General features: G+C 49.4%; 1 protein-coding gene across 1 annotated transcript in view; it reads right to left on the bottom strand.

Annotated features, from left to right (window-relative positions):
- Positions 1 to 488: 488 nt before the first annotated feature.
- The window catches only part of LOC144119724 (uncharacterized), a 75,313-nt gene continuing 60,016 nt past the window's right edge, over positions 489 to 15,785 (bottom strand). The window contains exons 4-7 of the mRNA XM_077652275.1: positions 9,921 to 10,117; positions 6,148 to 6,469; positions 4,572 to 4,920; positions 489 to 2,859 (exon numbers count right to left, since the gene is read on the bottom strand). Of these exons, the coding sequence (XP_077508401.1) occupies positions 999 to 2,859; positions 4,572 to 4,920; positions 6,148 to 6,469; positions 9,921 to 10,117 (2,729 nt within the window). The 3' untranslated portion in view covers positions 489 to 998. The remainder of the gene's footprint in view (positions 2,860 to 4,571; positions 4,921 to 6,147; positions 6,470 to 9,920; positions 10,118 to 15,785) is intronic.

Genomic DNA, 15,785 nt, shown 5'->3' with positions numbered 1-15,785 from the left:
GTCGATGTCGGGCTGAGTTAGAGTGGGCGAAGTGATGGCCACACGGCTGCGAACGGGCTAGATAACTGCTAGTGCCCAGCGGCAGTCTTGCGCCCGTTCCCAGCGCGAGCCACTCCTTATAGAGAGCGACGAACCGGTCTCTGCTGCCAGCGGAATATCATTTAAGCGGGGATGCTGTTAGGCCTACCGCAAAATGTAAGTCCGTGCCACCGGCGCCCTCTATACACGTCTGAACACAGATAGTTCATGACTCCACAGCTAAGCAGCGCGTAGAAGCAGTTATCCGTAGTCGTGCGGCAGTTCCTGCGCTCCGTATTATTCTGGCTGCCACCGTTCGTAGCAAAGTTGAATCCCAAGTATATACCAGGCTAATCATGGCCGCCAGGAAAATTTCCTGTGGCACTACTTCAAGTAACTGTCTCCCTGAAAAAAAAGCGAAGAAACATTGCGAGCACATATTAGTAGAAATTGCGAGGTTGGGGAAAGGAGCAGAGGGCGTTTCAATTTTTTATTTTTCCTTGCGTCCTATTTTAAGGTTTGAAAAATAATTAAGAACTAAGAATTTTAAAGAACTTAGGTTGCACAAAAGGATAAGACTTTTTAAAATATGCGAAGAAAAACAGGAATCGGACCAAGTTGAGAAGCCGCACTAAAAGCGAGTCATACTGTCTCGCATTTTTCTGCCACACCGGCGCGAAAGACTTCTTACTTGTAGCAGATACAAGCCGAGCAAATATGAGACGGTGTAGAATATAAAACTTTTATTACCTAACGCAAACGGAAACTGGGAAACAAAACCACTGGGAAACTGGGAAGCATGGAAATTTCCATGGACATGTATTTGGCCTTGGCAGTTTAAAAATAGGCACACAACACACAATCTGTAAACGAAGTTAAAATCTCGGTAAAGTACTCGTGGACTTTGTTCCACGGACAGCATTTGTAAAGCCAATAATGACCGCGAGAATGTTTGCCATAATAGCAGAATTTTCGGTGCCTTAAGCGAGCACATCGGGATCTTGATTTCTGAGAGCCTCCTGCAGATCCTTGCACAGCTTAGAATATCGATTCTCTTCCTCGTAATAAACGGCTCGTACAGTACTGTTCAACGCTCTGAGGCGCTCACCATATCGCCCATCGTAGGGTTCTGAAAATGGAGGCTGTGCAATCTCACTCAACCTCAAGACCTCGAAGACGCTCTGCGTCTCCTCGTCCACGTCGTCGGAAGTTCCAGCCTCGCCTACTTCGGACAAAAGACCACCCGCAAGTTCTTTTGTGAACACCAATTCTGCTTCGATCTTCTCAGTGCTCCACCCAGTCATGATCATTATCCACTTTCGAAGTTCGGGCAGGTCCTTAACTCGATTAAACGTCCGGGAGCGAGGGCGAGTGAGATGCACGTCGTAGCCAACCTCACCGCTGCCTTGGGGCAATTCTCGTTGCTCAACCAGGTCGGCGACAAGTTTCGCGGCGTCGGAAAGCAACTTCTGGTTACGTCTAAGCACCGCTGGGACTTTATCAAGGAAAACCTCTTCACGTTCCGTCCCGTGGGTGACACGGAATTCTAGCAGCGAGGAAATGTACTTCAGTGCATTAGGCAACTGATCTATGAAAGCGGCATTGCCTTTGTCGGCCACATTGGTCATGTGAATGTGCAGACGCTGCAGGGACTTGTTTGCCTGGCACATGTGTTGAAAGAAAAGGGGAGCAGGAGAAGCAAGGCCCCAGCCACTCATTGTAAGCTGGCGAATGGACACGTTGTCGGCCAGCCCTTCAAACAGGAGAATGGAGGTGATCTCGGAGGAGCAGTCGCCGAGCGTCAAGGTTAGGTCCACAAGGGTCTTACTCATGCAGGCCAGCATGGCGAGACCCACGGCTCCTTCATCCGGTATTCCGCAGGAATTCGATTCGATGGATACTGTCTCAAGCGTGTTCAGTGTAGTGCAGTAGGGAAGCAGGGCAAGTAGGTGTCCGAACTCCATTATTCGAGTGTTGCGATCTTCGTCAGGGTTGAGGAGGAAAACAAAATTGAGTTTTTGGAAAGTAATGTCGCTACAAAGCGCTGAGATTAGGTGCATGAGTTCCTCGGGAAAATGGTCTTTCACCACTCGGAAAGGGGCTGTGGGACTCTTCTCCGAACGGGCAGACCTTTCCGGAAGTGTCGCAGTCAAGTTGTCTACTATGGTCTTGGTGACGGCCCAGTGAGTTGAGCGCTCCGTTGCAGAGATTGCGCCGACATCCAGGACTTTGAGGAACCGGTTGTACTGAAGGCTTTCCACTAAAATGCTGAGCTTGTCGCAAGAGAGGTTTTCTCCTCTAAGGTGAAGTTCTTTCAAGAACGGTCGCTTTTCGGAGTCCTTCATAGCGGGATCGGAAGTAGCCTTACACACAAACTTTCCGTTCATCTTCAAGCCATTAGCTATGGCGCGAATGCATTTCTCTGTGAACAAAGTATTGTGGAACTTGAGCATGTCCAGTGCTGCCTCCTCTAGGAATGAAAGCAGAAGGACCTCGTACGATTCGTCTTTCAGCACAGACTGCATGTCAAGGGAAATGACTAGACGCCTGAGAGCGTTCTCCAATCCGGTGTTTCCCAACAGAGGTATAAGGTCCCATGCCTCTGACACCTTGTGAGTGATCTCGAGCTCCGTGACACATTGGTTTATAGCAAGGTATTCGAGAAATTCGCGATACGACGTATCAATGTGCAAGCGCAATTTTCTGAGGTAGCAAGGGTGGCCCAGCAAGCTTTCGAGCTTCAAGTCTTCGCTGCTAGAAGAACCAGGTTTCTCAACAGACAGGACCAGCTCTTCGAGGTCTGGCAGACGTGTAGCAGCGTGGACGATCTGTTTAAGGTTGCTAGAAACGAGGAAACAAAAAAACAAGTGAAAACAGACTCGTTGTCGGCAGGACTCACAGTTATACAATTGTTGGCTTTGGCTTTCAGAATGTGGGCTAATAGATAAGAGAATCCTGTTTTCGCAATTTCGCAAGAGTATCACTGATCCATGCCAGTATAAAGGAACGCGCATGCCTCATCCGGAAATATTAATACGGCGCGACTGCTTCACAAAAAAGCGGTGCTATAAATTTCGTCAAGAGTGCCTTCGTCCATGCGTACGCTCGCTATCACAGCCATCGCGTGAAATTTTGTGGTGAATATATGTATCATTTGAACGCCAAGTTTCAATCGCCAGCGTTTGGCAACTGGCATGATACTCCTTATTCAACCAGTACTGAAGCATTCGGTGTTGAATGTCCTATTCCTTGAAACGTACTTAAAACTATGAAAATGCCTATAATCTGTGCTTGGCCAACGTTACCAAGTTCACTATATATTAGGCCTTTTCTTCACTAAGCATTGAAAGTGGCTACTGTCGTGATTGTCTTTACTGCTTATTTCTGATCGAGGAAATGATTTGTTCACGTCTTTTATATTTTTAATATCTTTACAGCGATGCAAATTAGCAGAAAAAAGACAGTCAAAGGAAACCGCTGCTGAGTTGGGTTGCTTCTCCCTTTAGTCGCCAGCTTCTACATACAAACTGGTTTGCCTGTTGCCGTACCTACACTCACAATCCTCTATCTTTAAAAAGTGCGTTGTCTGCTTTACGCACATGATTGGAAATATCAAGTTTTCAGGCACCTTTTGCATCCTATGGAATCTTAGGTTTACATAGACTGGAAGCCCCTCGGCAATTTTTAGTGCAAGCCCTATCGTATTACCTCATTCTCCCATATGCGTCGTAATACAAACAAAATCCGCTCCGGTGTTATCTTGCAGTGTATATGACGAAGCGATATCCGTGTGTGAAATCTTCGCTAGCGCCATTAAAGACTGCGATATGAATAAGCTGAGCACATGTTATTCGCAGATCAGCGCGTAACTTCGCAAGGCATTGCTATGTTCCTTTTCGCCACCAAGAAGTCGCAGCACGGTTAAAATAGCCGGAAAAGTGTTGTTCCAGCGCAGCGATTTGAGGCGATTGTGTGAGGAGCAGAGTCGGTGGTAAAAGGTATACGCAGACATGAACCGTGGCTTCAGGAGTTTGCTCTCATACATCGCGGTGCACTGGCTGTTTGGTACGGTGGCCTTTCGTTCGGCCTCGGCTGCTCGCACGACTATTTTCGCCGCTACGACCATTCGCTTCAACCTCAGCGGCTCGATTATTTTAAACTTAACGTCACTGCTCTTCTTAGGCAGCATTCCTAGCTTGATCTGGGTGGCGCCGGCACTTAGCTTCAGCGCAATTACGTGGCATCTCAGAAGAGACTCGCAACTTCGCATGGCCTATGTGCTAATTGCAGGTGTTAACTCACGACACACAATAGAGTTCCAATTTATATACCCTTGGTAATCATGTTTCCAATGCATACAACAAAACAAAAGCGTCGCATGAGCCGTGTATTTGGTACGTGATCACGTTTTATGTTACATCAACGCTAGACCCAGTAAGCGCGCCCTTAATCGCTGCGTTGCAAAATTATTTCTGGTTCTTCACATAACGGGACCGCGGTTTCTTCAATATGTACCCGATCCGAACAGATAGTTCACAAGGCGACTACTGTACCTCTGATGATCGTGACACCGCTGAAAAGAGAGCTTACGAATCCGATCGTTTGATACCACTACGCTGTGGATCCGGACGCCATCCTCTTCGTTGAACATGTGGATCCCGAAGAGTGAGAGCTCTAAGAGACCCGTAGTGTCGCAGAGGAGATTGGTGAGTTGTTGGCAACGTGGTGATTCGCGTCCGGAAACGCCAATGTGGATGCTCCTGTAATTTCTGTGAAGTCTGAGGGCATCGCAGAATTCCGTTGGAGATTCTGTGATAGCCGTAAGGTCGAGGCTGAGGCAGCGAATACAACGGTGGACACGCAGCAGCCACTGCACAAGGGCATCCCGACCAGCGTCCATTGCTGCATGGAAAAAGGTGCGTAGAAAGTTACTTTGACACTCCTAACCTTTTAGGTATTATTAAGATTGGTTATGGTAAATGATTTAATGATTTGTGCATTGCGTTCTGTTAAATTGATACGCTGCACAGTGTCGACACTTGTCGGGTTAATTGCCAGTGCCATTCAAAAAGAACACGGTACTGCTACATTTAGATTGAACTGGCATTTGTATTTCGGTGAAAGCATTTATGCCGATGCTTTCGAATGCCAGGATGTCCACCCGGTACCTTAACTTTCACACCCAAGTGTGGCAAGCAATAACGAAATATGCACGAAATGTTCTGCCCACTTCTTAAATTAATATTGCTAAGTAGACAAAGAAAACGATTTCCCAAATTTTCAGTAAGGGAGGAGGTTGCCATTGCGCAGCGCAGAATGAATTTCGACCTTGAACACGACACGCTCCATGTAATTTCTGCACAAAGTATGGATGACACCTGCTATAAGGCTACTTCGACTGCTGGTTCATAGGTTGCAGGTGCAACAGTCTCTTTCCTTTCCTTTTTAAGCGGAGCATAGATTAAAATTATATGGGCTGAAATTTTGATTTGCAGTATTATATCTTAATATTTGTAACGAGGCTACAACGTCAGCCAGCTGGTGGTTGGAATTTATTTCGCTTCATGCGGGAGATTGTTGGAATCAGTATGGCTGTCATCCCAGTGTGTGTGGCTACCGGCGAGCCTACTCTTGAATGCATGTTGAAAACATGTTGAATGCATAAGAAATTCTCTCCTATTCATGGCTGCACAGCAGGACGCTACCTTGAAGATTCTCTATGAGGAGGTATTGAATGGCACGGAGAACATGTAGGCGAGTTGGCATCCAACTTCAACGGAGGTAATAGATTTACCTCTGGAGGTATGGAGAGCGAAAACTACTTCACTGCAGTTGTCATTCTCCTCTTCATTAACTGCTTTGCAAGGGACGCATTTTTTGGCCGTAAATTTTTCAGAAACACAGCAAGAAAACAAGCATGTGGCAAGCCATGTTCAGTCTCCAAAGATGAAAAAGACTCCGTCAAAGGGTCATCATTCCTTGACAATCGTAGCTGTCAGGGAGTTGCAGTTAAAGACAAATCATCACTGGCGAAGTGCTCAGATACAGTGGGAAAGAGGGCTGCAATGATTTTTTCTAATGGAACAGTGCAAAAGTGCGAAAAATTGTGTTAACAAAATCGCCGCTCACGTGTGTTGGGGCTACCTTCCGATGTCGTGCCGTGTCCCAGATGCCGCAGCGTGTAAGTGTTACAGTGCAGCTCGACGATCTCAAGGTTGTGCAACACCAAAATTTCGTTCAGGGCGTCCTCATGCCTTAGGAGCCAACAAGCATTGTACAATGTGTGGGTGCAAAGGGAATCCAGGGAATTGTCATCGCGCTCCTCAATGGTATGACCGATGTTCAATATGGAGCGAAGGGCACTCTCAGGCTCCGGGAATAGAGATGGGTGTTCCTTGTGGAGCAACGCCGAAAAACTGCCCAGGTTCTGCATCGTCGCATCTGACTGTTCCTGAAATGAGATATAAAATTGCACCAGAGGCAAATACAGGATATTTTGTTTCTTGCAAAGCCGCGAGATGTTTCGCACTTCAACCACTTTGAAAGACTGCGCTTTTATAGGAATATAGGATGCGTTTTAAGATACCCAAGAAAGCTCTCGCACTTGCACCTCCTTGTGCTTAGGGGGTACTTTCCACGACTGCATGACACTTTCCATGTGGACGAACTGAAATCCTGCTCTGTCGATTCTAGATCCTTAAAGGCATTGCTTACTGCTCAACAACAAGCGCTGCACCACAACTACGCACCATGAAGGAATTTCTGTAAATCTTAACTATACCAGGTTCTGCACATGGAACATGCAGAAAACTGAAACTTGGTACACTTAACACAAAAGTTTCGGATAAATTGAGAGACTTTTTCCAGTGCCCAGCAACGGAGTCGAGCAGTGATAGCTGTCAGGGCAAGCCATCAGGGTAGTGCAGTAGTACTACTTATGATGGGCATTAAGAAACTTACGTCCTAAACGCATTTAACCAAACGGCCTTTTCTCTAAAGGCCTTATACGTAACGGTCTTCTGTCTAAAGGCCTTTACCAGCAAAGCATTTACCATGAAGGCCTTCACCCTAAACCTATTTACCATAAGGCCTTTGACCTAAATGCATTAATCTAGAAGGCTTTCACCAAGTTTGCGCTTCACCCGTGTGAAGCCCTGGCAGGTGTACAAGCCTTTTGTCGCAAAAGGATTTGGTTGGCTCCGTTTCATGAGCACCGGCAATTTATCGCATGTATATATTTGCAGTATGCCGAGATGTGCTATCGGTGGCGGGTGCTCTTACATTCGCCCCTGCTGGTGCACATTGTGTCATTAGAAAGGAAGAGCTGCTCGAATAAGCCAAGTTGTAAGTATTCTACTCTACACATTGAAGTGTTGGTCGTTTGAACACTTAATTACATCGAAAACTCTAAAAAGCTATTGTACTGATAGTTATCCTCTTGCACTAAAATGATATTGTGAGCGACACACGAGAAGGCGTGCCTGCTTTTCATTGTGCTCGGCTTCGCGAAGGAGCTTGCGTGACTTCAGCGATATTTGATGTTGTTATCAGTTGGCATCTTACCGCGGAGATTGGCCTATTTTGTTTTCAGTAGCACGTGGCAGCATGAGGAGCGGGCATAGAAAGACAGAAAAACAAGCAACATATTGTCATATTCAAGCATATCTAAAGTTCAGTGCGCACTTTTTCTTAGTCCTTTGCCTCAGCGCTTGTTTGCCTTAGTGTATTTCTCTGCGCTATCATCCTGCTTTCATGCGTTGCTGAAAACGATTTCACACCAACTAGCCCGCCAGCTTGTCTTTTAACTATTTGTCGAGGTTATACAGTGCGACTGGTCCACCTAAATTAATTGAGGTTGCACTGTCACCAGATGCGCCTACAAGAACCCCGGTTACGACGGTTCATACTAGGCGCCTCCGTATCTGCCTAAAAACGAAGCTAAATTTCGCTTCATTTTAGGTCTACAGTTAAATCAGCTGGAAATACCACGTCGCAAATTGCCTACTGTGCTTGTGTAAGATTTGCATCGGGCCGATATATGCGGCGTGACCTCGGATCTTTAAACGAAAGAAAGAAACTTCCTTTAGGTACCGTTTATGGTTTATGGGGGTTTAACATCCCAAAGCGACTAAGTCTGTGAGGGAAGCTGTTGTGAGGGGCTCCGAAAATTTGTACAACCCGGGGTCCACTAACGTGCTCCGGCATCGCACAGTACATCAGCACCTAGAATTTCGCGTCCATCTAAACTCGACCGCCACGCCTGGGATCGAACCCACGTCTTTCGGGTCAGCAGTTGAGCGCCATAACCACTTGGCCACTGCGGCGGCTTTTTAGGTGCCATACAACGTTAGCCGGAGAGGTGACAATCTACAAATTGTGATTTCTTCTGTTATTTACGTTCCTATACTTGCGCAAAGGAAATAGCTGAGCGTCACTAAATATCAAACAACTAATCTTAATTATAAAAACACAGGCAGCTTGAGTTCCTTTCCACCATTCGATACGAACAGAAAAGACACTTGCAAAAGTCGATCAACCCTTCAGGCCCTGCTGGCGTGAGTTGACACAGAAATATTCCGCTCGCGTCTAAGTAACAGAGGCAAATGCCAATAATCCTTATTAGGATAGTTCTTCCGGAATATTCGTTGCTATCAGCACCGCTGTTCCAACCTTTCCATTGGACTGTGCGGTCCAAGGAAGAAGCGTATAGCGAAGTATAGCGAATTTATAGATATAATGAGCCGGGAAAGAGCGGCGGCAAAGGCCAATGAGCTCCTGGAAGATGGCCCACCCAAACATTCTGTACATTAACCGTTTTTCTCCTTTTTAAATCTAAGTAGCAAGAGCGTTATCTAAGTTGTCTAAGCTGTCAGAGCGTTAAACGTTTTATGTTTAAACCGATTATCTAAGCATATATCTGCGTCGCAAATATTATTGAATGTGTAGAGCCTGCGCTGCAACACGTGGTTGACATGCGCGATTATGACACCACCGGGGTTCAACAGTTGACAGTGGCCGCTATTGTACGATAGCTTATCTTTCTAGAAGGAGTTTTGGTAGTCTTTTTGCGGATGCCCCGTATACTGAAAAGTTTGTTGGATTCTGGAATAAATTTTTCTCGCGGCTAGACGACGAAATCTTTTAGCTTTGTGATGAAGTTGAAAATAGAATTTTTAGCTATCGTAGAAGGTAAGCTTTGGCATCGAACCTCGCAATGACAATGCGGATTTCGTTGGACACCAGCCGGAGCAAAGGAACTGGGGGGAAAAAAATGAACGCCTGACCTTTGCGCTTTTATTTCTTTTTTCTACTGCTTTCCCCCTCCTCTGAGCTGCAAAACGCTAGGGTGGCATTTGCACTGCCACTCATGCACCGCTGCTCCCGCGGCACGTGTGGCGTACCCTCAACGCTGGGAACGATGCGGCGCGTTTGGCTCAGCGTGCCGCTTTCCCCTGGGCGCTTTCCCATCATTCATCATTTGACCTTGCTCTTGTCGTCGACAGGTTTGTGTACACTCTGATAATCCATCCCATGTCCTTGGTCTAAACGGCCGAACGCCTTTGCCACTAGAGCACCAAGGCTGGTGCATATCATAGATGACCATCATAAAGATGTAGGAGCGATGATGTGCAGCTCGATACATTTAACAGCGCAGTCAGCATGCATATGTATGCATTCATAAGCTGTACACAAAAGCAAACAACACAGACCCGCCTAAGCATTGAGTGTCAACTCCTGAAAGGAAAAACAGACCGCGGAAGCGTCAAGTCCACTCATAGCAACATTTATTGGACTTAAATTATTAGAGAAGGCCAAAATGAAATGAGGTTTCTGTACCTGTAGCCAATGCCAGTGATGCATTGAAAGTCACGTAAAAATTAATTTACAAAACTTGCACTAACCGTGTGGCTGCTGCTTCTGCTGAAGGAGCCTCCGCAGCGGATGACGGCCCTGGCGCATAGAGTGATGGTGCGATCTGAACTTGCGGGACGCCAGCGCCTGGTGACGTCACAGGGTGCGGCGCGGAGATCGATAGCACTGTGCCTGGGAGGCCGGCACGCAGGCGACCGTTCGTTCTCTTCAAAATCGCCTGACCTTCCTGCCAGCACGACAAGAAGCGCCACAGCTTTGTCATGTCTTCCCCGTCGGGCAAACCTACCCTTTGATGAATGTTGCAATAAAAACGACGCTGTCAAGATGCTGACGCCCTTTATTTACGATCCATGTACTGTAGTTACATATTGACCCTGGGATATGCGCATTTTTTCCATCACATTTTAAACAGCGGAATCGCAGTCGCAGCAGCCTTTTAAGGACGTTTAGTGTCGAAAAGCCATTTGGAGACTTCTTATTGCACTTCCACAATCTACAAATTACGGTCAAAGCACGGGATGTTTTACATTGTGCGCAAAAGATTACGAGGACGCTTAAGCTTCGCCTTTAAGAGTGGAGCACGGCGGCGTGTTGCAGCACTGCCGGGAGTCCACAAACACCATCGCCCTTTCGGCGCCGGCGAGTAGCCGCCATCTGTCGGGGCAGCGCCGTACATTGCTCGGAGGGGGTCTTCTGTGTTTGCCGCATGATGGCGATGTGTGCGCGCCAAGCGCAGTAAAAATATAGCGCGAACGTACTTCGCTACTCGCTTAACTCCGACTCCTGTAAATTACATGCTTATAATTACCGATATACACCGCAGTATAACATTCTCAGGCACATTTCTAAGTGGCACATATAATAGGGAGTCTAAAATAAAAATTATGAAGGAAAGAGGTTTGAAGAAGACGGCGTGGTTTAACCGAAGACTAAAGAAGGTGAAAAGCAAGCATTCGGTGTCTGGAGAGAGATGATTGGTGGAGAAGAGAAGAAGACGATGACAAGGCTTACGTGGACTAACACAAGGCTATAAAAGGGCGAGGGAGAGCGAGGCACGGGGTGGGGGGTGGGGGGGGGGGGGGTAAGAAGAAGAGAGAAGCTGAGGCTCCGGCGGGCCAGGGACGCTTCGGCTGGAAGAGAGCGGCGCCGGCTACTGCTCCGGTGAGCTCGCGTTCTACGGCTTCGTATCGTGGACTTCCCCCGTTCCTGAGCTAAATATGCATTCCCTGTGCAGAAGACCACTTACTAATTGATATTCGAATGACGTATGACTCTTCTTTCTTTTCTCTTTTTCCCGGCTCTTTCGAAGCAGGCCTTCAAGCCCGGGTCTTCTCTTTCCCTAATTGCACATTCGTCCGGTGCTGCGCTCAGGCACATCGTAACAGGAGTAGAGAGCGGACGCTGCGTTGCTCGGGCTGTCGCTTGAGCTCTTGTCTGCATTGCCGATGACTGCACCCGTCTGAGCTGTCGCGGGCCTTTCCTCCTTTGGGTGTTCTTCAACGTCGAGCATCCTCCACTCGGGATCGGGGTCTTCGACACTTCTTGCACCCGTGATGTATCCCATGATGGGATGGTAGAGGGGCGAGCCCTCTCATCTGCTTCGCGAGCGTCTGCGCGTTTTTGCGCCCTTTCCTCTCTGCCTATCTGCCTCCTCTTTCTGCCCCTTTCCCTCCTCGTAATAGATACGCATCAGGAGACACCCTTGGCCATAGCAGGTGGTAGCGTCCTCCGTTGACTCCCAGGAACGTGCTCAGGAACGGCAGGAAGTCCACGATGCGAAGCTTGTAGAACGCGAGCTCACAGGAGCAGATTTCTGTGAGTGGCTTGCTTGTCATAGTGTCCCTTATTTCGTTCGCGCGCCCTTTCCAGGCCTTGATGTTCAAGCCTGCATGTTTCGTTCAACCTGTCCCGCAACTCAAGAACGTACGAGTATGTTGACTTGAGATCTGATGCAATCTCTCTTTATTACCCCACTGCTCCTTGAGTATTGCGAGTGGCGTTCTAACGGTTCTCACATATAACATCTCGAAAGGCGAGAAACCAAGACTCGTTTTCGGTACTTCGTGTTGAGCGATCAAAAGAGCTGGGAGATATCTATTCCAATCAGTAAGTCTCTCCTGGCACATTTTCTTGATCATATTTTTGAAGGTACCGTTGAACTGCTCTACAAGCGCATTACAGATGGAGTGGTAAGGCGTCGTCAGTAACTGCCTTATTGACAAAAGGCGGTTAACCTCCTTCATTAGTTCCGATGTGAAGTTCGAGCCCCGGTCACTCAAAACTTACCTCGGGAACACATAACGCGAAAACATTTCCACAAGACCCTCCGCCACTTGGATACTGTCAATAGTTCTCGGGGGAACAGCGTCAGTATAACGAGTAGCCACATCAACCAGAGTAAGCACATATCTATTGCCTTTGGCGGATACTGGAGAGATTGGCCCCACAATGTCAATAGCCACTCGCTGAAACGGTTGGTCGATGTATGGTATCTTGCCCAGAGCTACGGGACCAACTCTTATCTTCGGAACTGTGCGCTGGCGCACGTCGCATGAGCGAACAAAGCGCTTAACGTCACTCTAAAAACCCGGCCAAAAGAACTCCTCGGTGATCATAGACACCGTTTTTTGAACACCCTTGTGTCCGGCCATAATGGCGTCATGTCCTAAGCGTAGCACGGTCTCTCGCATATCTCTCGGTAACACCAGTTGTTGGACCCGCCTTCCTGAGCTAAATAGGCATTCGCTGTGCAGAAGACCATTTACCAATTGATATTCGAATGACGTACGACTCTTTTTTCTTGTCACTTTTTCCCCGACTCTTTCGAAGCAGGTAGCCGCAGCGGTGTCTATCTAGTTATGGCACTCGACTGCTGGCCCGAAAGACGCGGGTTCGATCCCGGCCGCAGTGGTCGAATTTCAATGGAGGCGAAATTCTAGAGGCCCGTGTGCTGTGCGATGTCAGTGCACGTTAAAGGACCTCAGGTGGTCGCAATTTCTGTAGCCCTTCACTACGTCGTCCCTCATAGCCTGAGTCGCTTTGGGACGTTAAACACCCAAAAACCATAAACCATCTTTCGAAGCAGGCTTTCAAACTCGGGTCTTCTCTTTGCCTAATTGCAATTTCGCCCGGTGTTACGCTCAGGCACATCGAAACAGGAGTAGAGAGCGGACGCTGCGTTGCTCGGGCTGTCGCTTGAGCTCTTGTCTCCAATGCCGACGAGAAACTGACTGCCCCATCACCCGCCTGAGCTGTCGAAGGGCTTTCCTGTTTTGGGTGTTCTTCTACGTCGAGCATCTTCCACTCGGGATCGGGGTCCTCGACACTTCTTGCACCCATAGTGTTTCCCAAGAAGAGATCATATAAGGGTTGCTCTACGCATTTTGCCACTGGCTGTCCAGTATAATATGGCGTAGACACTAGAATCCTGGCTTCGGGAAGGTACCTTACTGTGCTATCTACAACAGTAACGGCCGACGCTTCCCCTGTAAGATCCTCGTCCTTCACCAGGCTTCTACGAACCGAAACTGTGTTGGCTGCGCTGTCTCTAAGAACCAATATAGGACGGTCCCCTATTTCCCCAACCACCATCGGCGTTGCTGCTTTCGACTTGGGTGTTCCATTCACCGTTCCATTTCCTAGCGGTGTTTGCTCTTCTTTTAGCTGCGGCACTTCAGTAGGTTGACAAGTTCTGCCCGAGAGTCGATAACGCACGCGGCTCGGTCCTGCATTCTGTATCGGCACTCATCCATAGTATGACTCCTCCTCTTGCAACCTTGACACACAACCTGTGTCTTTTGGACAACGCTACTAGTCCGACAGTCATCTGCACGGTGTCCGACCTTGCCGCCGAGAAAACACCTTACTGGCGCCTTAGATGCACCGCCATATGCTCTTGGTATTGTAACATCTGTCTCTAGGACCTTTTGGCTTTCCTCCTTTGCCCTATTCAAATTTCTCGCCCCTTGATCCTCGAGGAATTGGTCTGCAGTGTCGGCAACTCTTCCAATGAACACAATTTTCTTTGTTCCAGGAGTAGCGCTAGCTTTCAGCTGCAACACGCTAAAAATTGCTCTGTGACCAGCTTGTAACGCACCCCTTCATAACTGTTTTCTGTGTTTGACGTATCAAGCCACCTATCAATATAGTTGGGCAGCCTGCAGGAAAACTCCTTAGCGGTTTCCGAAACCTCAGGTTTCGCGGTGCGAAATCTCTCACGAAAACCCTCTGCCGTAAGCCTGAATCTTTGAAGGAGTGCTTTTTTGACTTTCTCGTAGTCCATGGAATCAGCCGCAGGCATCCTTCCAAACACATTCAGCGCCTCTCAGACTTAACACATGCTCAATGCCGTGGCCCATTCACTGCGCTCCCCGCCTTGCCCCAAAGCTATCCGCTCGAATCGTTGCTGATATGCGCCCAGATCATCTCTTTTGTGATCGAAGGGAGCCATCAGCTTCCTTGTACAAACTCTGGCCGGTCTAGGAGAATCTCTACCGCTAAAGAACGCTGATCACTGTCCGTGATCTCCTCATATCCTCCCGCGATATGCGCCTGTTTCCACAAAATAAATTCATTCTCCCGTTCTATCCTTCTTTTCTCCTGTTCTACTTCGCGAGCTCTTCTATCTTCTCTCTCTTCTGCCTCGCGAGCTCTTTTCTCTTCTCGCTCTTCTGCCTCGCGAGCTCTCTCATCTGTTTCGTGTACTCTTTTATCTGCTTCGTGAGCGTATGCGCACACTGGAGCGGCCGGGGACGGCAGGGGCGGACCGCAAGCCTGCGCCTTAATATGGTGATGAACGCCGGTGGTGTCGGCGCCGCAAAACGGAGAGCGAGTGTGCTGCCCGACAGAGACGCCGACACCATCGGCACCGTTGACTCCGCCGCCGCTAGCAGCTCCTCCGCCGTCCTGCGCCCGTCCACACCGAAGACCAGGCCGGAGCTTCGGTTCGAGTAGGAGGCTCCTTGGCGCAGACCGGCAGGCCGCGGATGACGGCTGTAGATAGCAGGGCCTGGAGAGCATCGCTGCTCCCCGCGTCCACTGCCACCACATTCCGCCGCATGTTTACCCGGACGGCGAGGACGCCCGGGCGGGATCCGATCTCCTCGGCCAACTCATAGCCCTGTTCCCTGGTGAAGGCGGTGCTCCGGTTCGCCGGCCGAAACAGCACCATCCCCACCAGGCTGGACGGGACCTCCACGGCAGCCGCGGCTTGCTCCAGGGCAGCTCTCCGACGCCGCTGCGCCTTGGTAGTGATGGTGCGCCACGGGACCAGGCTGGCCCCAGCATCAGCGTCACCGCTGTCTGCGGCGCATTGCTGCGGCGCGCCGCGGAGTTGGGCGCGCTCGTTGCCAGCAGACGAAGCCCCAGCCGCAGCCTTGTCTCGTGCGGCGGAATTTGGAGAGGTCGCACCCTGATTTCTTCCGGACGCCGTCGCCCCAGCAGCAACAGCAGCAGCATCAGCAGCAGGCTGGAGGTGGGCTCCATGGGGCTCGTGCTGGGCAGGCCCTGCTCCTTCGAGTATGGAGGGAGAGGGAACAGTGACGGTGGGGGGGGGGGGGGGGCTTCGAGCTTCCTGCCTGGCCACCGCGATGTCCCTTTTGGTTTCCGAGTCCCTTTCCTCCTCGGACCCCGTTGAGCGTCGCCGTTTCCTGAGAACAGACTCGTCCATCGGGGTGCACATGCTCTCCTCGGCTGCAGGTGCCCGCAGTGAGCCCGCAGCAGCAGCGTCAGGGGGAGAGTGTATCACAGCCGGTTCCCCAGGTGTAGCAATGGTGGCAGGAAGCGCAGGGGTGGCCAGAAATGGCGGGGAGGGAGCCGCCAGGGAGTTCTGCCTCTAGTGAGCGAGCGCCATGGCGTCCCTCAAGGCTAGAAAGCGTGAGTCCGCCGGCGATACG

This window comes from Amblyomma americanum, chromosome 2 (genome assembly GCF_052857255.1).
Source record: "Amblyomma americanum isolate KBUSLIRL-KWMA chromosome 2, ASM5285725v1, whole genome shotgun sequence".
Taxonomy (NCBI): Eukaryota; Metazoa; Arthropoda; class Arachnida; order Ixodida; family Ixodidae; genus Amblyomma; species Amblyomma americanum.
This window is presented reverse-complemented; position numbering and strand designations above follow the sequence as displayed.